The 24,881-nt window shown below is 45.9% G+C and overlaps 1 protein-coding gene across 1 annotated transcript; it reads right to left on the reverse strand.

The window, feature by feature from the left end:
* Positions 1 to 1,250: 1,250 nt before the first annotated feature.
* On the reverse strand, positions 1,251 to 24,627 carry RBP2 (retinol binding protein 2). The gene is made up of 4 exons (XM_055321538.1): positions 24,484 to 24,627; positions 11,540 to 11,718; positions 3,085 to 3,186; positions 1,251 to 1,496 (listed from the first exon to the last, which is right to left on the reverse strand). The coding sequence occupies exons 1-4, from the start codon at positions 24,554 to 24,556 to the stop codon at positions 1,446 to 1,448; spliced, it is 405 nt and encodes a 134-aa protein (XP_055177513.1). The 5' UTR covers positions 24,557 to 24,627; the 3' UTR covers positions 1,251 to 1,445.
* Between the last annotated feature and the right edge of the window lie 254 nt (positions 24,628 to 24,881).

Raw genomic sequence — 24,881 nt, forward strand, 5'->3', positions numbered from 1 at the left:
CCAGCACTTCCCTGGCTTTCTTGCTGCAGGAAGGTGGTATGGCTGTTGGGGAGAGCAGCTTGCCAGGAGGCCCATGGCATGGCTGTCTGGTCACAAGGGCTTAGGCCAAGGCTGGCCCTGGTCCACTTGGACAGATTACAACTTTATTCTCCATCCTTGATTCCATTTAGGATGCTCAGGATCAATGAATGATCTGTTCATTCAAGTCCCCCCGAGTGTGCTGACACTACGTGCTACCTCCCTGGGGATAAATCTGCTTTTCAGAGGTAATGCTTGCCTAATGGTGGGCTTCTGGGCCCTGCTACAGGGAGGAAAGGAAATGGCTTTGACCTGCAGGGCACCCCATGGGTGATCCACCATAAATCTGTCCCTGTTGACCACTCTGCTCTTCCAGATGCACTATTACATTTGTGTATCCAGCAGGAAAATATAATTCTGCTCAGAATAATAAACGTAATGTCCTGGAATCACCAGGAAGCCTCAGGGGGTACTGACCCATCACTACCTGGCTTCCGCTCATCTGAACCCCTGGGATGTGGAGGGCGTAACTCTACCTAATGACCAGAGCTAGCAGGGACCTTGCTCCTGCCATGGGGCCAGGCCCAACTCCAAGCACTCTGTATGTGCTGACTTGCTTATTCCTCATGACCATCCAGTGGAGGAGATGGTATTTTTGTTTTTTCCATTTTATAAATGAGAAAAACAAGGAGAGAGAGGCCAAGTGATGTGTCCATGGCTACCCACTAAGAAGTGGAGCAACAAGACTGGAACTCAGGCTTCCTTGGCAGAGCTTGGAAGTCCTCTGCAGGGGTGCCACTCTGCCCAGGGCTGAAGGGCAAAGGGCTATCCTGGACTGAGAGCAGCTGGTACTGCAGACCCGCAGAGACCTTTACAAGTAGCTCTTCCCATGCTGCTGAAGGCACAAACTGGAAGCCATGGGCATCTTAAAATAGAATCTTGGAAAAATGAATGTGTTATCCAAAGGGATGAATATCAAAGGGCAATGTTTAAGAATGAGGAGGGGATGCTGTCTTAGCCAGAGAATGTTTCTAGGTAAAGTAATCCCTCAAACAAACTAATTAACAAAAAACAAGCAAAACTAAACCAAAAACTAAACAACAACCACCGCAACAAAACTTCACAGAGAACCACTGCACAGGCAATCCCCACATTTGCCTGTGGATAAAACTGACAGTTCTAGAAATAAAGGGAGATAGATATAAAGAGTTTCAAAGTATGGGAGTGATTTTTGTTTATTCATTTAATGTCAGGTTTCAAAGAAGGAAGAGTATGTCTGGCAACTGTTACACATTTGTTCTGTTTAAAACCCATCCAGATGCCTTAACGGGCTCTGGAGGAGGGTCCCCACAGCCGCTTCCCAAAGCCCGCAGACAACCCTTGGTGGGGAGTGTGAAGCACATGCTCGGCAGGCCGCCTTGTGGCCATTACTTCTTTTTGAACACTTGATGGCACACCTGGTCACCGCAGGTCAGCTCCTGCAAGGTCAGAAAGTAGGTGAGCGACTAGCAAGCCAAGTCTTCCTCTGTCCCCCACCCCCGCTCCCCGCCCCTCTTGGTGTCTGTGAGTTGAGTTGAAGGAGGGAAGCTGGAATCCAGAGGACACTTAGTCATTCTGGGCAAAGTGCATCTCATAGACCCAATCAGCTGGCATGCCCTGCAGGTAGCAGTAATTTGATTTTGACACTTGAATTGAGCTTGAACAACTATAAAAATGAAAAATGCAAAGAAATTACCCTCTTGGGTGGGATTTTTCCTACTCCCGCGATTAAAGCAACATCTCCTAATTTATAAAAGGCAGTGAAGCCATGGAGAAGGCAAGGATCTAGTGGGGAGTAGCATTTGGAAAGCAAGGGCCTGGGAATATGCTGGCTGGTGGGCTCTCACTTCATGCTGTGGACTTGCTGGTCTCTGGTGATTAGAATGTTGGTTGCTGGCATCCTGGGTAATGACAGGGTGACAGGGCATGGGTTGCAGAAGGGCACCCCCCAGGCCTGCCTATGCAGACAAGATGCTGCTTTTCATCCAGACAGAGGGAGGCCCCAGGCCTTATCCACACCTCATGACTCCTTGAGGGAGGAGGGAGAAATATGAGTGTGTGGATGGCCACAAAATCTTTGCGGTTGACAATGAATCCATTGTCTTAGCCACAGGGACCACTGAGGATTGTACTACAATTAAAAAAATCCATCATCCAAACCAGTGCAGGTAGGGAAAATCGTCAATGGAAAACATGGTGAGTGCTTCCCATTTATCACCAGTTGACACTGCCTCCAAAATAAAGATCTCAGGTGAGGCAAGCCTGGCTCTGAAGGGCACCGTGGTGACCTGAATACTGACACTGCAGCCAAGTAAGCCAAGTAGCTGCCCGACTCCATAGGTGAACGAATGATTGAATGAATGAAGAGCTATTTAATAAATGAGCGCCTGAATGCATGTAGGAGAGAGATTTCTATTTGAATGCTGGACACATAAATTGCCTTGAAGATTGAAGACTGAAAAATTCAGCTATCTAGACACATATAATTTATTTCAGGAGACCAGCCATCATTCCTACTGTTCTGTTCTAATACTGAGTTAACCGAAAATATTTCAGGATTAAGTGGACATACCTGGTGACGACAGGCCAACACCTGTGGTCTGTAAGGTGGTTCCTAAACCCACCTGTCCCTATCCACCCCACTCCCAGCCCTCTTCCTCCAGGCTCACATAATGGTGAGGAGGCCGAGACCCACCCTCCTCTGGGGCATCTTCATTCTGTGCCTCGCATTTCTCTTCGGCTGGTCTTTCACAGGTTCCCTGTATTTCTCCTTGGATCTCGGCTTCCTAACTCAGCATTTTGAACTTTCATTTTAATTGCAGCCGTTCACAGAAACAGCCATATAGATTCTTTCCTGGAGTCCCCTGAGCCAGATGGGAATGGCTTTCTGACTATATGACCACACGCATTTGGCTGGAGCTCAGGGGAGGAGTGCAAGGCCATTTTTCTTGTCAAAGCACCTGGCTGGGTGAACCTGCAGCTTGTGTAAGCACCGTGGAAGGCAGCTGGGCAGACCCTGGGACTTACCAGGTGTAGCTTGTCCCCCTCAACCCACTGCCTCCATCCGCGGTTCTCCTTCTCCCCCTTCTGCACGCACACAAGGACATCACCTTCCCAGGTGATCAGCGTCTGCAATGACAGGTTCCCAAGCAAATCAGATGTATGGTCTTGATTGGGACTGAATAAACCTAAGGCTGCAGCTGTGGTTCCCGTGGCCATCGCCAGGCCCCCACAGGGCAGAGACCTCAGCCTCTGCCCAGCCAAGGTCTGCTAGACTCACTTTCTGCATCTATCCTCCACTCCTGCCAAGTCAGCTTATAGTGGCTGGTTCTGTTCTCTTTTAAAGCATTCTAGGGGTGCCCAGGTAGCTCAGTTGGTTACGTGTCTGACTCTTGATTTTGGCTCAGGTTACGATCACGGGGTCCTGAGCTCAAGTCCCGCTTCCAGCTCCATGCTCAGCAGGGAGTCTGCTTGAGAGTCTCTCTCTTCCTCTCCCTCTGCCCCTGCTCTCTCTCAAATAAGTAAATAAATCTTAAAAAAAAAATTCTACTCTATCATTTTACCATATGGTGAAGATAGCATTCCAAATCAGTGGGGGAAAAAGACGACACATTTGACTATAAATGATAGAAAATTTCTGGACGGGCAAAATAGCATAACATCAACAGATGAAGAACAAACTGGAGAAGATAATTGTAACACATATCAAAGACCTGACTTCCTTATATATAAAGGGTTCCCATAAATCAATAAGAGAGAGACCATTAACCTAATAGGAAATTTTAAAAAAAGGATCCAGCTAACAGCTTACAAGGGGAAAAAAAAAAAGCCCAAAAAACTAAAACCCAGCAGATGGCTTTTAAACATAAGAAAAGATATTCAACCTTAGTCCTAAAAGGAGAAATGCAAATTAAGGCTGTTTTTCCGATACAATTCATCATATGGTCAAAGATCAAAGAGTCTGATAACACACTGAGTTGGAGGAAGTGTGGAGAAGCTGGCACCTCCATAAATGGCTGGTAGGTATATAAATCGGATGAATCCTTTTGTAGGGCAATTTTATATTACCTCTTGACACATAATGCTGTGTATACTCTTTGACCTAGAAATTCCGCTCTTGGGGACTTTCCCTCCAGGAACCCCATTGTAGGACTGCCTATTGTGGGGCAATAACACAGGCAGAGAAGCTACCTAACTAGCAGGGGACCTCAACAGATGGCTCTAGTGCCGTCCTCATCATCCAGAACCACGAGGGTGGCCCTCCTCCGGGTCCTGGGGTTCCTCCAGGCAGCAATGCAGACTGGTTAGTAGCATGGGGGTGGCAGCGGAGATGCAGAGCTCATGCTGGCCAGCCAGGCTGAGCTGACCAGCAGGTTTAAAGGAGCCATAAACCTGCTGAACCCCAAGATGCTCAAAATTCTGTGCGCATACTTACAAATTATATAACCCCCAACTCCTTTGCCTTCTGTTTCTCCTTTTATTTCTTCTAGTACCTGCCTCAGGACCATTTGTACTATCTCGAGGTGGTTCTCCAGGGCCACCTGCCTCTGAGCCCAGATTATGACTGCGTATTCACCTCCTGAAGGATGATGTCACCCCCATCCAGGCTGTGGTTTTGTGTCAGTACTGTTCTTTCCCAGGGATGACCCTGATGCCAGCTGGCTTTCTTCCAAGTATGTGCAAAGCATATTGCTCCTCTATGAACAATATTATGCTAAGGAACAGACGTTCGCTTTTCTCTCTTTTAAACCTAGCTGGTGACAAACTGACCTGTGTTTCTTTATTCACTGTCCTTGCATATTCAGGTCTATTTTGGGGGACAAATTTGTTTTCTACGGATTGTTAAGTCTACCTAGTTCTAAAATAGGACTCGGCCTTGACCATATTATGTATTTTTTAAAAAAGATTTTATTTATTTATTCATGAGAGGCACAGAGACAGAGAAAGAGAGAGAGGGGCAGAAGACACAGGCAGAGGGAGAAGCAGGCTCCATGCAGGGAGCACGACATGGGACTCGATCCCAGGTCTCCAGGATCACCCTGGGCTGAAGACAGCGCTAAACCGCTGAGCCACCAGACTGCCCCATATTATGTATTTTATGTACAATTCTATTCCTCCGCATTTTACTCCTCAACACATCGCAGTGTTGTTTGTTATGGCAAAGGACTGGAAGCCTCACAGATTCCGTCAGTGGGTGGCTGGTCAAATATGTATGTGTAGTTCATCCATGCTGTGCAGCCCTTGAAAGAAGGAGGCAATTCTATATTTATGGAGGAGGGCAGTCTCCATAGTGTATACTTAATTTAAAAAAGCAAGGAGCAGGTCCATGCGCATAAAACCAGGGAAGACCCTGTATGCATGCATATGTTTGCACATGTTCTCTGCAAGGAAGCAAAAGATCCCTTAATAGTGACTGTCCCTAGGGAAGGATTGGAGAGGTTGGGGGCCAGGATAGGAAGGAAATTTCACTTTTACTATTTAAATTTTTGTTGTTGTTGTTGTTGTTTTTTATGATAGTCACAGAGAGAGAGAGAGAGAGGCAGAGACACAGGCAGAGGGAGAAGCAGGCTCCATGCACCGGGAGCCCGATATGGGATTCGATCCCGGGTCTCCAGGATCGTGCCCTGGGCCAAAGGCAGGGGCCAAACCGCTGCGCCACCCAGGGATCCCACTATTTAAATTTTTTAAAACCATCTGCATGTATTAATATTCCCTAAATTAATTTAACAATAAAACTCTGCATGTTTTTTAAAGAAAATATGTCTTCTTCTTCGGGGCCACCCTAAGCCTCACCTCTTTGAATGTCTTAGAGAAGCTTACATCACTTGCTCTTCTGGGAGGGAGATGTTGTCTGGAATATTCCAGAATTCCCTCTCAAAAAGATGAGAAAGGAATATTCATGTGTTGTTGCCCATCATTAGATTTGGGACTCAGTTCTCTCCCAAAAGGATGGGAAAGGACTCTTGTCTTCTATTTGGGCAAAGACTATGTCTTCTAAAAAACCTCCCCCAACCCACATTGCCTTCCCCATCAAGGACACCTAAAACATGTTGATTGAACTAGTGTCTTTCTCCCCCAATAGATAGTAAGCTCCATGAAAGAAGAGGCCACATCAGCTGTTCATTTCTGCAAACTCAGATTCAGCATAGTCACTAGTGCAGAAAAGGTGCTTGGTGAGCAGTGTTGAATGAAGATCTGTGATTGAGTTATTTTGTTGAAATGGAATCTTGAGGTAAGTCCATGTGGGAGAATAAATGAGCGTATGTATTCTTCACTGATGATGATTCTTGACAACGACTCGGCCAGTCTGCTTCCTTGCCTTGGTTTCTATGGTCCCCCTGGTGTGTGCATACGACCATCACTATGGACACTGGATGGTAACTGTCCATCTACTTGTCTGCTTCCTCATGAGGCTGTGAGATCTTTCAGGGCAGAAAGGGCTCTGATTCATTACATAGCCCCTGACTCAGGTCTCATGCATAGTAGGGGCTTGGCAAATTTGTAGAAGGAAGAAAAAAGAAAAATGTTGGTGCACGAGGGCCTGTCTTCATGTTTTCTTTTAATAAATCTTAGTAGGCAGCAAGATTAAAAGTTATTCTGACCCTAAGTAAATTGGTTACCAATGAATTATGGTAATACTTACAATATCATAGCCTTACTCCTACATAAAACAGACAGTAAGAAGAGAGAGCAGTTAAAGAACTAAAATCCCACAATTCAGAGGAGGTTTTTGAAAGAGGCTCAATTGCCTTAAAAGATTTTGAGGTTGAGGAGATGGATATAAATGAGGAAAACCATTGCTACTGAGCCAGAGGATGAAGAAGACGTGCTTGCGTTGAATTAAAGAAGAAAACTGAGCCCACGCTGCAATCTCCCTCTGTGTCCAAATTAACGTTGTTAAAAACAGCCCTGTATGGGAAATTAGATAAGGTACTGTCTTGTCTTACTGTTAAATTCATAGAGGCGGATAACTGTACTGTGTATTTATAAGATAATATCCTGATTCATAGGAAACACTGAGTTACTTAGAGGTAACACATCAGATTGTTCAGAAAAGAATATGTATATAATGGCAAGAAAGCAAGTACAAAAGATAAAGCCAATGGGGCAAAATATTGACAATAGGTAGCTCTCGGCAAAGAATACACAGATGTTCTTTGCTACTTTCATGCAACTTTCCTGTAGATTTGAATCAGTTTTCAAAGATTTTTGTTGTTTTTGTTTTTTTAAGGAAAATAACAGCTTTTTAAATTAAGCCTGACGAAAGGCACTATGAACGTCTTTAAGCCCTCCCAGCGCATCTGCCTTTGTGTAAGAGCTATTTTGGCAGCACCCAAGCTCCCCTCCTGCAATTCCCCCAAGTAGGGACCTCCGAGAGAAGCCTGCTTTCCCTGGGCCTCACAGACATCATTTGTTCCAACTGCCATCATCTGTGCTTTCCCCTGTCCTGATTATCCACACCAAATCCTTATTGTCCTTTTTTAAGATTTTATTTATTTATTTGAGAGAGAGTGAGAGTGAGCGTGTGAGAAAGAACATCAGCAGGGGCAGAAGGAGAGAGAGAAGCAGACTCCCCACTGAGCAGGAGCCCGATGTGGGGCTTGATTCCAGGACCCTGGGATCATGACCTGAGCCGAAGGCAGATGCTTAACCGACTGAGCCACCCAGGCACCCCTACTTATTGTTTTTGAGACATAATTCACATACAATAAAATTTGCCTTTTTTTAAAAAAAAAGATTTTATTTATTCCTGAGAGAGAGAGAGAGAGAGAGAGAGAGGCAGAGACACAGGCAGAGGGAGAAGCAGGCTCCATGCAGGGAGCCTGACGTGGGAGTCGATCCTGGGCCTCCAAGATCATGCCCTGGGCCAAAGGCAGCTGCTAAACTGCTGAGCCACCCAGGGATCCCAAAACTTACCTTTTTAAAGTACAATTCATTTTTTAGTATATTTGCAAGGTTATAAAACTATCACCACTGTCCAAATCCAGAACATTTTTATTGCCCCCCAAAGAAACCCCTCCCCAATCAGCCATCACTCCTCATTCCCTCTGCCCCTGGCAACCACTTTCTGTGTCTAGGGATTTGCCTAACATGGACACTTCATATAAGTCACACAATACGTAGGCTTTGTGTCTGACTTCCCTCACCTAGCAGGATGTTTCCCGAGTTCATGCGGGTGGCAGTATAAATGGGTGATCCATTCCTTATTACGCCTGCATGCTATTCCATTACAGGAGGATCAGTTACTTCTTTTAAATTTTATTCTGAGTAGCCTGTGTATTTTTGAAAGGGGCTTTAAATCCTCTTAGAAACAAATTAAGGCAGTAAGTGAAGAATATATATGATCTACAGGAAGGAAAAAAGGTGGGGGTTCCTGGGTCCCACAAAGAGTTGACCTCACAGTTAAAGTGATGCCACCATTCCTGCTCTGGGATGGCATAGATCTGGGCATTTTAGGGCTCTATTCCACCTCTGCTAGAACCCCACCCCACACACATCTCTCCCCCAAACTTCCAAATGGGGAGGTTCTCGTGAGGGTGATGTAGGAATTCAGAAGTAGATCCCTGAAGAATAAGAGCATGAGTACTACTGCAACACCTGCACATAGGCACGTGCAGATGCATGCACACATGTGCAGGCTCACACACACATGCACACACACACAGATGCATGCACATGTGCACAGGACATATTTGCACACAAGCAGACACACACATGCACATGTGTGCACATGCACACAGACACACAGTGTTGTGTGCACTCAGGCATGCCACCACATGCGGCAACGGAAAATAATCAGAGATTGATTCACTTGCTCCCTGTGATCCCTTTCCAGCTGAAGGGTTTTGGTCAAATTATAGGAAGTATGTAGTCCTGAGGGTATCTGCTCTGGATTGTGATTCTCATGGGAACAGCCTTTTGCTGGAGACTGGGCAAATTCTGTTCTGGTGACTTCTCAGCCCCAACCCATCCCGTGTGTGCATGTGCGTGTGCGTGTGCCCTAACTTTTTGTTGTGGACAAAGCAGAGATAAGAAATGGGAAGGGGGATTCTCTCTCTCTCTTTGAAGGACAAGAGCTGATCCTGGGGACATGATGGGGCTCCCGGGGTGGGGGGGTGGGGAAGGCAGGGAGAATGGAAGGCGAAGAGGCACAACAGTGGGTATTGAGAGCCAAAATCCTCTAACGGTCAGGAAGGGTTGAAAGGACGTGACTTATCTTAGGAAAAGTGAGTTCTCTACTATCAAAGGTGATGAAAGAACAAGTCAGAGACAACAGGCCTGCTTTCCAGAATGGAAAGGCAAGGGGAAATGAATCATTGTGAACAGATTAGGCTGGAACAGCAGAGTGATGCAAAAATTCAGAGACAAATTTCCCATCAGTTCTGGTGTCTGAGGAATTGGCCTTCTAGCCACACAGTTCAGAGAAGTCTTGTCGATCCATCAACCCCTCAGGGAGGGATTCTACAGAAGCTGTTCCAAGCCCGGAAGCTTAGGCTCTTATGCCAAGACTGCTCTGATGGAAGCAGTTCCAAAGTGCTTTTCATTTCCCACTTTTCTTTAGCAAGGAGCACTAAATATAATTCAACCTTGACTTGATGGCTGAGATTATCAATGCTGCAGGACAACTTGATGGAGAAATAAAATGTGTCCTGCTCTCTTGGCTTTAGAGTCATCGCCAAAGAATGATGACAGCTTTTTCTCCCCACCCCAGGAGAGCAGCCAAAGCTCACAACCCTTGCTTTGGGGGGAGAGTTGAGATCCCTGACTTTTAAAGAGCTCCTGGGAGCAGAGAAGAGTGGGACTGGAGAGAGAAAGGGGAAGGGCAGGATGAAAGGTCCTGCTTCCATGTGGTACTCTGAAGGGCTGGCCCACTCTTGCGGTGGGGGCACAGATAGCTGGGGATAGGATCCTCAGCACTGCCCTCCCTTACTTTGGGAACCAGAGCAGAGGTCCTGGTGGCTCCACTGGCATGGAGGGAGTGGGTGCTATAAATATGCAAGCTGCCCACCCTTGTATAAACTGCAGGAGCCTGGACAGTGAGTGGCCAGTGGCAACCATGCTAAATGACAAACCAGAAATCCTTCCCGGTTTCCTGGACTGTGTAAACCATGATGCTAAGATTGGAATGAGGTGGGGGGGTGGGGAGGAGTGCTACATGGGTGGCTCAGTTGCTTAAAGCATCTGCCTTAGGTTCAGGTCATGATCTCAGGGTCCTGGGATCAAGCCCTGCATCAGGCTTCCTGCTCAGTGGGGAATCCACTTCTCCCACTCCCTCTGCTCCTCCCCCAACTCACGCTCCCTCTTGCTCGCACTTTCTTTCGTCATGCACCCTCTCAAATAAATAAATAAAATAAAATAAAATAAAATAAATAAATAAAATCTTCTTAAAAAGATTGGAATGGGGGAATCCTTAAGTATGACTGAGATTGCATTTCTCCCCATTCCTGTTTGTGGGGACTGCACAGGTGTAATTGGATTTGGAGAACCAAAGACAGGTGCCCTGAGTATGAGTGTGAGCACTGCAATGGTTGGAACACTGCAGGAACCATGTGGCTATGATACCACAGGGTGATGCAAAAGGAGAGGGGGACCTGCTGTGACCCTGCCTCCCCCTGCTCCCTGCCCCCAGCCCCACTTCTCTCTGCTGCTGTCATTCTCTGCTTTATTTACAGACAGCTCCTCTGGGCGAGGGCCCGCTTTCTCTGCAGAGTCCAGTTCTCAGGCTTTGAGATAACTCCCCCCTTGTACACTCAAAGTTGTCTGCTCACTTTCAGGGCCCTACCTGTATCTGAGCAGTTCAAGTGGCTGGAGGTCTGGCCTTCCGATGCGCAAGGATTTCCTCGATTATGTTCTGTGAGTTAAGGTGATGCTGGGACAGAAGTCATCCGGACAGTGCCAGAGGTTTCTCTAAGTGACTAGCACTGGGAAAACCTTGACTTCTTTAGTCTACTGACTTTTTTTTTTTTATTAACACTGCATTTTCCTTAAGAAAATCAAATTAGCTGAGATCATCCAAGATTGAGGTATTTCATATAAAAATGTGTGAATTCTCAACATCTCTTGAAAAGAAAAAGGAAGTCTGGCAACAGGAGGCCCCAGTGCTCCATGGCAATGCTTGGCTGCTGCTGAGTAGGGCTGCCCCGATGAAGCTGTGCTACCCAGCTCTCGAAATCACTGTCACTCCCTATGGTATCCCCCTTGCCCGCCAGGCCCATGTTGGCATAGGAGTTGGCCTCCTGCCCAGGTCCTGGAGAGGTCGGCAGCGTCCCCTCTCTCCTTTGCTTATAATCTTACTGTAGAAGCCAGTTTGCCTTTCCTGCTGAGCTTCCAATAATTGCTTATTGCCAGTATCATTAAGTCCACTCTGGTTCCCTCTCCTGATCCTTCCCTAGTTGTTTCTGTCGTATTTTCATCGTGAAGCCAGATAGCTGGCTCCTGCACTCAGACTATTTGAGCAGAAACTGCCAGGCCGGGTCCTCACCTTCACAGTCCGATTGTCCAGGCCCTTTGTGAACTCCTCAAACTCCACTCCTACAGTGAAATCCAGCTCATAGTTGCGGAACGTGCTGTTGGTTTTCGTCTTGAAGTTATCGCCGTCTTGATCAATGATTTTCGTCTGAGTCAGACGCACTGCGATCTTGCGGGTGGCAAAATCAATATCTGTTGGCAAAGGCAGTTGTGGAGGTTATGATGTGCTCAGCCAGACTCATTCATTTCTTTAACAAGGCCAAACATTCAGGACCAGAGACACAGACCGTGGGCAGCTCACATTTCTTTGCTCAAATGGGAAACAAGAGTTGTCTCACACTTGGCCAGTTTGTGCATCTCAGTCAATCGTCTGGAAACCTAGGGTGTTGGAGCTTTCTCAGGAGCTCTGATGGTTGTGGGGGGGGGGGGTAGCAGGCAGGGCTCACCCCTAAGCTGCAATTCCCAGTGCGTCAGTGTGTTCATACACACACACACACACACACACACACACACACACACACATGCAAGTACATGCATACACACACATCCCTCCTGCATAGAGGCTCCATTCTATCTGACATACTGGATTTCCTTCTAAGAGTTGCTGAATAAAAGACTTCATGTTTTAAAAGACCACTTTTAAAGAAAAGAAAAAAAGAAAAGAAAAAAAGACCACTTAAAAATAACCAGGCTAGATCATGGGTAAAAGCAGACCTTTTGTTAAATGTCCATGGCAAGTAAGGATACATATAAACTCCTGTTTTTAAAGCAGATTGGGGTGTACTTAGATAGGCTCAGTCATGGCCCCCAGGACAATTTTAAGCATATGCCAGACAGTAAATACTTGTGCAAAGATTTCTTTTGTAGCTTTTGAGGAAGAGATGAATAATTGTTTATATTTTTATTACTGTGAAAAGTTAAAACAAACCAGAGAGTAAAGTACAAGGAACACCACACATCCATTACCCAGATTCAGCCATTATCAAGATTTTGCCACATTTACTCCATTTACATCTTTTCTTTGCCTTGATTTTTTTCCATCAAATTCTGTAGCAGTTCTCTTTTTAGAAAAGTTTTTATTTATTTATTTGAGAGAGAGAAAAAGAAAGGAGTGTGCTCTTCAGTGGGGTGTTTCATTTACTAAGCTTTGATTTTGACAGTATGAAGCTAAGTGTAGAGCCAAACTTCTTGTTAACCTCTGGTTGAGTGTAAAATGTCACTGTCCTGTAGAATAGATTTAGAAACAGAGGGTAATTCTGGAACTCGTTATAAACATTATAAAGCTCTTAGTATCTTAGTATCTATATTGGGTCTCCTTTATGTCTGTGAATTCTCCAGATATTTTTGGATGCTAATCTAAATCTTTAACATTTTTTTTTCCAGAAATTCCACCTGGAAGTTTTCAAAAACACTGACATTGGTCTTTTTGAGAACTTACAGGTAATAATGGCCTCAAGAGTAAGAATAATTCAGAGTCATTGAGTGCTCTGTCTCTGAGAATCCCAGCCCCATCTCTGTGGTAGGTCAGAAATTAAACTTCACATTGTGGGCTGTCTGGTGGGGGATAAATACTATTGTGCCCATGAGGAAGACCAGCAGTTACCAACAGTTTAGGAAGCTCCTGGCAATATGGAGAATTAACACCTCCACTGGCCCTACCCCCACCCTTTCTGCTACCCTTTCATGGCATCCAAGTATCACTTCCTTTGTCCTCGCTTCCCATTACTTTCTGACTCATTTCCTTCTGGATCTTTAGTGACTATCACTCTTCTCCTAAAGGGCCAAGAAGAAACTAAAGCTGACTGGTTAGACTTCACTGTGGGTCAGCAGTTTGGCCACAGGTGGGAACCCACAACAGTATAACACCTGCATGGGGAAGGGCCCCAGCTGGGCCTTTGGACCTGAAATTGTATAGTCAGCCTTTATCATAAAGGAAATAATTTCAAGTAACATTAGGCAGCCTAGAAGGTAAAAGGATTATATGCCTGTATCCTAAGTTGAAAGGAAAAACAGGTTGCAGTTGGCATGAGCTAGCACATGAATGCCAGTGCCTTGCTCTAATATCATTCATGACTATTGGTTGAGAACCTGTCATTTCTAAGAATTCACCAGTGAGTCCCAAAGCTCACTGCCCATCAGGATCACGTGGGGAGATGTGAAAACTAGAGATTTCTGGGTCTTATCCTAGACCCAGAATCTCTGGGTGGTTTTAGGTCTAGATTTCCTCATCAGGGGGTGTTTAAAGAGACTTCTATGGTTTAAGAAATTTGAAAGCCATGATTTAAGACCTACTCCTCAAGCCATAGATGATGACATGGAGGCCCAAAGAGGTTAAGTAACTTGTCTAAGCATGAAGATGCAATCACGAGGTTTGATAACTGGATGGATATGTGTGAAGGGACCAGGTTGGGAGGAGAAGACAGTGGTTTTGAGCTTGGGAGTTAAGATGAGATACAGGAAAGTTGGAGAGAGAATTAATCTTATGAAGAAGAGAGGAACTGAATTTTAGGTTAGATGATCTGGGGGCTACTCTATGTGGACCCTTGGTAATATTTGAGGTGAAAATTAAGACAAGCCTTGGAACCAACCAGGAATGGTGCCCCTGGAAACTCCTTTGGGAAACCTCACCCAACAAACCCATGAGATAAATATTATATTATCTCCATTTTATCAATGAGGAAACTGGCTCAGAGAAGCTGTGTTGCATTCCTTAGGCTATACAGTGAGGGAGTGATAAAGGTGGCATATGAACTCTGAATGGCCTGTCTCCGGGGCTAGCACAGCACTCCACAAGCTCTGGGCTGACCCGGAGACAGGCCATTCTGAGTTCATATTCCACCTTTATCACTCCCTCACTGTATAACCTAAGGAAAGCAACACAGCTTCTTCTTGTCAAAAGGTCAGACCACTCGAGTTTGTGCACTTTCTGTGGCCGCCCAAATACTTCTGAGTGAGTCATCTTTACAATTTCCCTGGGCCCACAGGGACTGCTAGATCCAGCTGGATGACACCTCCCCGTTTGGGGCAGTTTATGTTTCCTGGAGCTCTACTGTACCGTCTTCACCACACAGCAATTGTTTTCTGGTACTATAGGGTCCAGGCTGAGCTGGACCAATCACTCTCTAACCCCTGGCCTTTTTATGGTACCTCATTTAACTTCTGCTGCATGGCTTATGGAATCGGACCCAGGGACAACCAAGCCACATAGCCTGGAATGAGGCCACAGGATGTGGAATTAAAGGCTCTCCCTGCTGCCCTTTGTGCTGTGAACACTTCTAGGGCAGCATTCTCAGAGCCTGGCGTACCTTGCTGTGTTTGCCACGGTGCTGAGCTTCATGGGGCATTGGGTGGTCTCAAAATGTAGCTCATGATAAACTACGTTTGGAAAATGAGGAAGTAACACCAAGAGAAGCTGGTTTCTACACTGAAAAACTTCACACAGCCTTCAATCTAGGAAAGATGCTTTGCAACTACAGCAGCGGGGATAGAGGATCTGGACTTTCCCAGTCTTGTGTGGCCGTAGACTCACCCTACGGTGGGACATCCCACCCAGCTGCTCTGTTCCACAGAACAAGATACAGAAAGGGTGGACGAAACCCTTCAGCTTTATCTCAGTCACCCGGGCCCTGCAATCACAGAACTATCACCTGTTTCATTTTCTCCCTTTAAGGCAACTGCTGGCCTATTTGAATGGGAAAAGACTAAACCAGACCAGGTAGTCAAGCATTTCTGTTTTAGATATTAATCCTTCCTTAAAATTGCTATAAGCCACTGAAGAGTCTTCCATAGCTAGTTGGTATAAACACATGCCTGTGGCAGGCAGAGGGCTAACATGTCACATTCCAGCTCCTGTTTCTCTTCTCCTACCCCAGAAATACAGTCTGGTGAGTCTGGGGACACCTGTGTGTCCAGTTTCAGTCCCATTGTTGGGCCCTCGAGTCCACATCTACAAGTAGCAGAGGGCAGTGGCCATAAGTGGAGCTATTACTAACTGCATCAGGTTGCTTTGAGGATTAAATTTGATGGTGTTTGTGAAGAGTCCTGTCCAGTGGCTGACAGCCTGAGGTAATGACCCCACAAATGGTAGCTGCTGCCATCATCGTAATCATCATTATGAAGCTCCTTGATCTCACGGGCTGGTGTGCTCTGAGTCCTTCGCATTTTCCCAGATAAGCCCTGTGTGTTTCCCCCCTAAATCCTGGCTACCCTCCTCTCAGCTCTCCAAGTCTCACAAAACCCAGCCCCAGCCTTGCCTTTTCCAGCAGATTCTGCTCTTTCCTGCCTCCTTCCTCACCTGTGCCTTCAGACCACCCAGTTTTACCACCTAGGAGACAGTACCCGATACTTTCCTCGGACTTTTTCATGGGGGGGGGGTGATTGTTCTTTCCTCCAAAATCTTACCTCTATGAGGATAAGGACAATGCTGTCATCTTGTTCTGTGTCCCCAGGGTTGGGCACAGAGCAAGTGCTCAAGGAACACTTCCAAATTGGTTAATGGGCATCATAGGTCAGGGCAGTGGTTCTCACAGTGAGGTCCCTGGGCCAGAGGCATCACAGCACCTGGGAACCTCTTAGAAATGTCAGTTCTAGAACTTACTTGCCATCTGGGGGGTGGGCCCTGCTTGTTTTTACAAGCCTTGCAAGTGATTCCGTGCATGCTAAAGTTTTAGAACCACCAGTATAGAAGAGTGAGGGTCAGATCCAGGTTTAAATCCTGTCCCAGGGATCCCTGGGTGGCGCAGCGGTTTAGCGCCTGCCTTTGGCCCAGGGCACGATCCTGGAGACCCGGGATCGAATCCCACGTCGGGCTCCCGGTGCATGGAGCCTGCTTCTCCCTCTGCCTGTGTCTCTGCCTCTCTCTCTCATTCTGTGTGACTATCATAAATAAATAAATAAATAAATAAATTAAAAAAAAAAAAACCTGTCCCAGAGTTCCCAGGTAGGTGACTTCAGTGAAGTCACTTTCTCTTTCTGAGCCTAAACTTTCTCACAGTAATATGGGGAAAGAATACTCATCTCCTAGTGTTATTTATGTAAGGATTTAGTTAAAACGATGGTAAAATGCTTTACAAAATACCAATGAGCTTGCGGGTATTCTGTGCACATTGGCCTCCACCCCTTGACCTTTTCAGTTTAGGTGAAACAGTGGTCAGATTGGCATTAAGTCCAGAATGAAGTATGTTGTCCATATTTATGCATCTCCAAGGGCTCTGGACTCTGAAGGAACAGTCAGAATGGTGGTTGATCTATTCCCTCACTAGCGTAGCCCTGGCCTGTCACATGAGCATTTTACCCAGCCTGACCAAACATTTCTCTGCGAGGACCAGCTTCCTCGCTGCAAAGTTTGGCCATCGGGTAGACACAACTTTAGCTCCTGCTCCGGAGGTCCATGCTGCTTTCAACCATGGTGCTGGAGCCATAGGTAGGAGGCGAGAAAGAAAACCAAATATTAACCAGGTGAGACAAGGGAGAGGGCTCCAGGCAAAACAAATAAGAGAGAACTGGGAATTACAGAAAAAATTAGAATGGCAGCGTTCCTCAAAGAGGGTGTGCAAACCAAGGCCCAGAGCATTAAAGTGGTGGGTTCAGAGTTACCCAACTGGGACAGAGCTGCTGACAGCCTACCCAGAAATAAATTCTGTTTATCATTCACAACTAAGGCTCCCCTAACGAAAATAATTGCTCGTCCCTGGTTGCCTAGAAAGGTAGATCACAGCTAAAAATGCCAATTGCTGATAGAACTGGTTTGTCCTGGCAACACCACCCCCAGTCAATCTTTCTGACCAGTGCCGGGGGACTCTTATTAGGGGCTCTATGCAAATGGAATCAAGGCTTGCTGCTTCTCTGGATTGAAAAATGGCTCGGCCTCTTGGCTACCCTTTAGCATTTGCACAGGCTAGTTAATCATGTCACCTCTGCTCCACCCCAGGGAAGGGAGCCAAGTGTTCTGTATGGTGGATTCGTGATATTTCTAATCAAAAGGAAAGGTTTAACTGCAACCGTCGAATATACACATGCACAGATTACAAAAACACTTCCTCTTTGTACTTTGCAGAGAAAATTATTTTCCCGATACGGTATTTTAACACCAGGGTTATCGAGTGTGTTTTATCTGCTTTTCTGGATTAAAGGTATCTTCGAGCCTGATTTATAGCCAGGTGAAATGAATTTCTATCTCAGAGGAAAAAGGTCCAAAGGCAAGCTATTCTGAATAATATATGTGGCTTGTAGCTACTGCAGAAGAAAACAACAACACTGAAGTGACTTTATTAAAGCATACTTTCCATAACTGCATTTTGAACAATGTAAGTCATAAAGTTGAAATATGAGTATACGACTCACCATTAAAATGCTTTGTAATAGGCTTGTGAAAAAAGCTAAAGTTGCAGGCTAAAAGGGCAGGGGCACTCTTTGCACATTAGAGAGAGAGGTGCCCACATATTCATCATGGAAAATCTGAAAGCCATTTCAAGTGCAGCTTCGACGGGCTTCAAACCTGGACTCCTTAATTCGCAAATCATCAGCACTCGGAGGCAACTGTGAGGCGCAGAGTGCAAGAGCAATCTTCTGCGCATCTTTTCCTCCAGATAACACATTCAGAGAGAAATTGGACTGGCCCCCTGCTTGCCTCCTCCTGTCTCTCGTTGGCATCTTCAAATATGTTTAAAGCCTGTCCTAGCCAGTGGAGGCAGGCTAGAGACCCTGGGGGGCCTCCCTACTCCGTCTGCAGGATCTTCTCTCCCCACTCACCCTCTAGTGCTCACCACCGGGATGGGGGCAGGGTAGAGGCGTGACCAGTACAAGCTAGGAGAGAAGGGGCTCTCTCTCTCCTAGGGGAATAGGCTAGGAAGCGTCTGAACTTATTTTCATTGGAGGTTTTCTACTCCCCACCCCCAGTACCTTCCCTGTTTAAAAGTCCAACCAGATACCATGTGGTTCAAGTAAAGACTTTGGCAACACCTATAACTTCTTTGACTTGTAAGCACCAGCAGAAATCCAAATTTTGTGAAACTAAATTTTTGGGTCATCAGACAATTTTTCTTGTTCTCTCTCCCTCTCTCTCACTTGGTAATTTATTTCTACCCAGGGACTCTGAGTGACTCTTGGCAATGTTTCTGAGGGTCCTGACTGTCCACCACCCCAATTTGCTCAGAATGAAGCTTTTCCTCCTCTACCCCCATGCTTCATACCTGCACGTAGGGCTATGGAGAGAGCTTGGGTGACAGAAGCAGGCAGAATGGGCTCCTGCCTACACAACATCATTTCCCAACCATGGGTGACCCCGGGGAGGTCCTTTTATTTCTCGGGGCTTCAATTCCTCATCCTGTGAAATGGAAAGCATTCCTTCCATCTCAATCCCTGATCACACCCTGGGCTCTAGACCTTGTGTCAACATGCCAATTTCAAACTCCATCTGGATGTATAAGCATCTGAAGTGAAAATATGCAAAACAGAAGTCTTAGTGCATTTTGCCCTGCCTAGCACCCCTCTCCAAACTCACTCCTCCTTGTGTCTTCTCTATTTCAGCCTATGGGATCACCATCGTCCCAGTTGTTCAGCCCTAAGCCTGGGGCCATCTTTGTTTCCTCCATATCCTCTGGTTTATATTCCTTTGCAAGGCCTGTTGGTTTTATCTCCAAAATATATGTTGAACCAGGCCCCTGGTTCTCTTCTCCAGGCTCCTGGGTACTACTAGCCTAAGCCACCATCACTTCTTGCTGAACAACACAGTGGCCTCCTAGATTGGGCCTCCCTGCTTCTAGTCTTGCCTTCCAATGGTTCATTCTCTACACTGTAGCCATACTGATCTTTAAAGAATATAAATAAGATAGTCTTCCATTGTAAGGGCTGATCTTCCCCTTCTTGGCCACTTCCCAACACACCAGTCTTTGTGTTTCTTGAACACACTCAGAACTTTTGCACTTGCTGTCTCTTGTACCTGCAACACCACATCTTGACATTGGCTTACCTGTCACCTCCTCAGACAGCTTTCCCTGACCACCCATCATTGTTCACTCAAGAAGTCCTTGTAATTTTCTCTAAAGTTCTTACCTTAAAACTATTTACTTTCCCTTGCTGACGCTAGCATGTACACTCCAGGAGAGCAAGAAACTTGTCAAGTCATTTACCACCATGTTGCCAGTACCTAGAACATTTCTTGGCATGTAATCCATGCTCAGCACACTTGTTGAAACTAAATAAATTAAATGAAATAATGTATATCAAGTTCTGGCAAGATGCTTATCATGGCTTGATACTGCTTATCATAGCATGTGCTCGCCCCTGGAGCTGGACTGTGGCTCCTAAATAGGACAGGATTTGGAACATTGTGGGTGTTCAGGAAACCTTTCCTGGTAGAGACCACTCAGGTGGGAGCTACCTGACTTCAGCCTCTAAGCCTACCTCCTTTCTGGTAGTGGAATTTTCCACTAGGACATTTTGCAGTGGCCTCTGCTCTTTTAAATCTGTGCATGTTAATTCAAATGAAAAGATGGTCTTTGTAGAAGATGGCCCCCACCTTCCTTTCCAAATAAAGAGAAGAATTGGATTTTCCTTAATATTTACAATTTGTGTACTAAAGATTTTCTAGAAGTCTAGAACATTGAACATCAACAGAGCAGTTTTAGAACACACACCTTCCATTATATGTCCACATCTTCACTGATTAAAGTTACATGGTGGGGTTTTACTTTCTAGGCTCCCTCCCAGCCCTGTCCCCACCCAGTCAGCAAATCTAGTGTATTTCCCACTCTAGACATCCCCCTGTACACCTTCTTGGCACTCTTATTACCATCTTTCCAGGGCTATCACCAACCTTTTCACTTCTTTGACAGTCCTTGCAGAACCATTCACCTTTGGCTGTCAAAGTGAGCATGGTGGCTTCTCTTTCCTGTGCAGACAATTCCTGTCCTTGTGTGGGAAGAGGTCCACACGTGGTGGCACACCACCTTCAAGATCTGACCTGACACCATTCTGACCCTCTCTCATCCCCTCTTTGCACTTCACCCTCTGGCAATACACCTTGTTCTGTTCCCCCGTTCCACACTACATTCTTACTGACTTAGGCTATGTACACGTCTACCAAGCATGTGTGGAAAAATTCCCTCCATCCTCCAAAACCCGTGCCCAGCACTTAGGAAGCCTTCAATGACCTGTGTACAGTAGCTCCCTCCACTACCCAACATATACATCTTGTTCCTGTTGTTCTATTGCTATGGGCCCAAGGGATGGAATCACCCACTGTTCCCTGGGTGACAGATCGCATTCTCTTAAATGGCTACAACAATATTTCTTGTTGTACATGCTGTTCATGGCATGTGACTTTGATATTCCTCTCACTGAGAAATGGGGCCTATGTGTCCTTCCCTTGAATGTGGGTGGGCTCTTGACTATTTAAACCCAATGGAATACAATGTAAGTGATGCTGTATGATTTTTGAGCCTGGGTTATAAAAGGCCACTCAGCCTCTGCCTCCTCTCTATTTGGACATAGCAAGCATCCTATGAGGAAACTCAGGTCACATGGGGACACTACATGTACTGGTTATATTGATATTGACAGCCCAGCTAGGATCTCAGCTACCAGCGACTACCAACTGCTAGACAGAGAAGCAGGGAAGCCTTTGGGATGGCTCCAGCCATAGTTATTATCCACCTGCAATTGAATGAGAGCCCCCTAGCAAGAACCTCATAGGTAAACCTGGCCAGCCCACAGAACTATGAGAAACAATAATAAAATTACCCCAGGTTTTAAGCCACTGTGTTTTAGAGGTCATTTGTAGCAGAAAACAGGAATACCATTTGTGCATGGTTGTAATTTAACTGTTTGCCCAGGTTTGAGCTCCCTGAAAGCAGAGACTGGGTTTGGTTTTTGCCTCAGATGGCACAGTCCCTGGCTTCTACAGAAAATGCCTCAACTGTGGTAGAAAAGTTGAGTGATTCCCTGTGTCTGTACACTACTGGCCTCACTCCTCGGTAGGTAACGAACCTTCCACCAGCATTCTGTTACAATGCTGTAACTTCGTTTTTAGATCTGCCCTCCTCAGGCTCTCCTTTAAATTGAAGACCACTGCCCCCACTCCCTGATCCAGCCTGCAGGAAGACCTCAGAATACCCAAACTCCTTGGGGTGAAAGAGTTTACCGGCTGCTTTCCTTGCTGTCAAGAAAGTCTAGAGCCTCAAGAAATATCATGTGTCTAAGAAGGCAGGAAAGGAGGTACCATTGACCTTTGGCACTCTTTAAACATTTAATAACTTTGATAATTTGTGGCAAACCCAAAGGTTGCTGTGACATGTCATGCTACTGAGGCTGGCAGCTGAGTCATGTGGGGGCACTGGTGTGCAGAGTGAATCACTGGCTAGTGACAAAGCCAGTTTGCTCCCCAGACCCACATTTCAACAGGAGTCTCTCCTTCCCTACTGAATCAGCCACTAGGCCCCCAGAGAAAGCCACTTTTCTGGTGCAAGGGATTAAAGTATAAGAAAGTGACCGTTCTTTAGCAGGAAATGGAGTTATACTTAGTAATATTTCCGTATCTGGGGATTTCCAGAGATCTCCACATATGTTCTTCCCAAATGCCAAGGGCCAAACGCTCAAAAGGGCAAAGAAGGCAAACTTTACTACTTGTCAATGTTGGGAAAGCAACCCCTGTCTTGTACGGTGGGTCTTGGGGAAATTGTACAGATTTGCTGGATTGCTTTTAGCAGATTAAATTGTGGGGGAAGCCACCTCAGCGGCTTCTAGGAGATGGTCATAGGAGGGCTTGCTTCTCACCTGAAGACTGGAGAGAGGGGCACTAGGGGCCAGTCTGCACAACTGAAAACTGAACTGAGACTCAGTTTTGTACATAAAGCCACACAGGATTTTGTATTATTTAGGAATATGCAACAAAGAACACAAAATAGCTTTCTGAGCATTTTCCCTAAGTCGGGCTTGTCAGTACAGCTGAGAGCTTGAAACTGCCAAACAGCCCTTGGCTTGCTTCTCTTTACTGTGCAGACAATTCCTGTCCTTGTAGGATCCTTGTAGGATAAGTCCACACATGGTGGCACACCACCTTCAAGATCTGACCTGACACCATTCTGACCCTCTCTCATCCCCTCCTTGCACTTCACCCTCTGGCAATACACCTTCTTCTGTTCCCCTGTTCCACACTACATTCTTACTGGCTTGGGCTTTGCACACGCCTACCAAGCATGTGTGGAAAAATTCCCTCCATCCTCCAAAACCTCACCCAACACTTAGGAAGCCTTCAATGACCTGTGTACAGTAGCTCCCTCCATCACCCCACACATGTATCTTATTCCTATTGTTCTATTGCTAGGGGTCCAAGGGATGGAATCACCCACTGTTCCCTGGGTGACAGATCACATTCTCTTAAATGGCTACAATAATATTTCTTGTTGTACATGCTGTTCATTGCATGTGACTTTGATATTCCTCTCACTGAGAAATGGGGCCTATGTGTCCTTCCCTTGAATGTGGGTGGGCTCATGACTATTTCAACCCAATGGAATACAATGTAAGTGATGCTGTATGATTTTTGAGCCTGGGTTATAAAAGGCCACTCAGCCTCTGCCTCCTCTCTCTTTGGACATAGCAAGTATCCTATGAGGAAACCCAAGCCAGAAAATTCCTATTTGGCAGATGAAGAAACTGATTCCAGAAGGTTAAACAATTGGTCAAGTTTAGAAAGCAAGGCTTAACTGGGCCAACCCCTCTGTTTTGGTTTCCTCACTTGCATGATCTTGGTCAGAATTACACTTCTGAGCTAAGCTCCAGACCATCCGCCCATGTGTAGAATCAATCTTCCATTCTACTTCCTACTCAGTGCACTAAACACAGAGCAGCAGGGCGGGGGCTCTGGTAGGAAGATTTGTGCCTCCCCTGTCCTTCTCCAAGGATTTGAGGTAAAATTCTGACATCCAGGAGGAAAAACAAAGCAATTTTATGTTGGAAACATGTTTAGAGTACATGAAGAAAGTTTCAACCTCTATAAATTGTGCAATATATCCCAGCTCTTGTTTATTGAACACGGTAGAAATGTTCATCAAGTTAGAAATTATTGCACAGAAAATCCCACAATTCCCATTCTTGAGACTTCCCGTTGTCATATCCAAATTATTGGGCCTCTGATCCCACAGGGAGCCCCAGCAGTGGGGAGATTCCAACCAGGAGCTCCTTACATGAAGAGCTCTAAAGCTGGAAAGGTGATGAGGAGGCTGTTACCAGATGAAATGAGCACAGGCAGCCAAAGCTCCCTGCCCAGTGCCTGGCCCACAGCAGCTGCCCCACACAGTCAGCAACTCCTTCAGATTTTATGTGATTTCTGTCAGCCCATGGGAGATCCCACAGGAGAGTCAACTCAAGACACACTGATCAAGCTCTTGGCTTAGAGTCCAGTTCAAAAGTCAGGTAAAGCAGTGAGTTGTTTGATCCATGTGACAAAAACCACTCCTAGCCTTCTGTGGGTCTGATATTCTCTAGCTGAGAAATTTATAAGCCACTCCTTGTCTGCTTCCCCATCACAAGTCTGACACAAGAGCGATGCAGAGGCCATTCATGGATAATATTATGTCCCAATTGGTGATCTGGGAGATGGTGATCAAAGGGGGGAAGAGAGCTACTGCATTATTCTGTCAAGTTTGTTTTTACTCCGTGTGTGTGTGTGTGTGTGTGTGCATGTGTGTGTACCCTCCATTCATGTATCTTTTCTGTGTTCCAGGTATTATGCTAAGGATATTTCAGACATAATCCCATTTACTATTATTCCCAATTTACAGATGAGGAATCCAAGCTTCAGAGAATTTGTATGACTTACCTATTATTACCTAGCTAGCAAATAAAGAGTGAGGCTTACACACAGGTCTGTTGGACTCCATGGTGGTACTGGTCTGGAGGGCTGGACAATAGTTCCCAAAATGCCCCTCCTCCCCCCAGCCCTGGTCTCCCCTTTACCTAGAGCCTTCATGTAACCTTCAAAGTTGTCATTACTCTCCATCTCCCACGTTCCATTCTGGTCCTTTGTCATGGTGAAAGCTTCTGGTTCAGTGTAGATGAGTATTGAATGTCAAAGAGCAGGCTACAGGGAGAACATGTTGAAATGAGCTACTTTTATAGGGTAGTGGACCAGGTTTATGGCTCTGAGATAACAGGTTCAAAGGTTATAAGCACAATCCAAACAAACTTTCCTTTCTTTTGCAAAGTTCAGCAGGGCTATGAGCAACTCACACTCAAAGTCCAACGTGGCCAGCCTGGGTGTCCCAGTGACTTCATCCACATGCAGGGCCCCAGAATAGCTCATATTTGGCAGCCTGGGCTCCCACAGACCTCTAAGCCCCACACTGAACATTCTG

Source organism: Nyctereutes procyonoides, unplaced genomic scaffold, assembly GCF_905146905.1.
Source record: "Nyctereutes procyonoides isolate TBG_1078 unplaced genomic scaffold, NYPRO_anot_genome, whole genome shotgun sequence".
NCBI classification, from domain to species: Eukaryota; Metazoa; Chordata; class Mammalia; order Carnivora; family Canidae; genus Nyctereutes; species Nyctereutes procyonoides.

Excerpts from the sequence above, each read along its gene's own strand:
- RBP2 (XM_055321538.1), bottom strand. The coding sequence starts at position 24,556 with ATGACAAAGGACCAGAATGGAACGTGGGAGATGGAGAGTAATGACAAC. Across the intron at positions 11,719-24,483 it reads AGGTTACATGAAGGCTCTAG|ATATTGATTTTGCCACCCGC; the intron begins GTAAAGGGGAGA and ends CTTTGCCAACAG. Across the intron at positions 3,187-11,539 it reads TGGACAATCGGACTGTGAAG|ACGCTGATCACCTGGGAAGG; the intron begins GTGAGGACCCGG and ends CTGTCATTGCAG.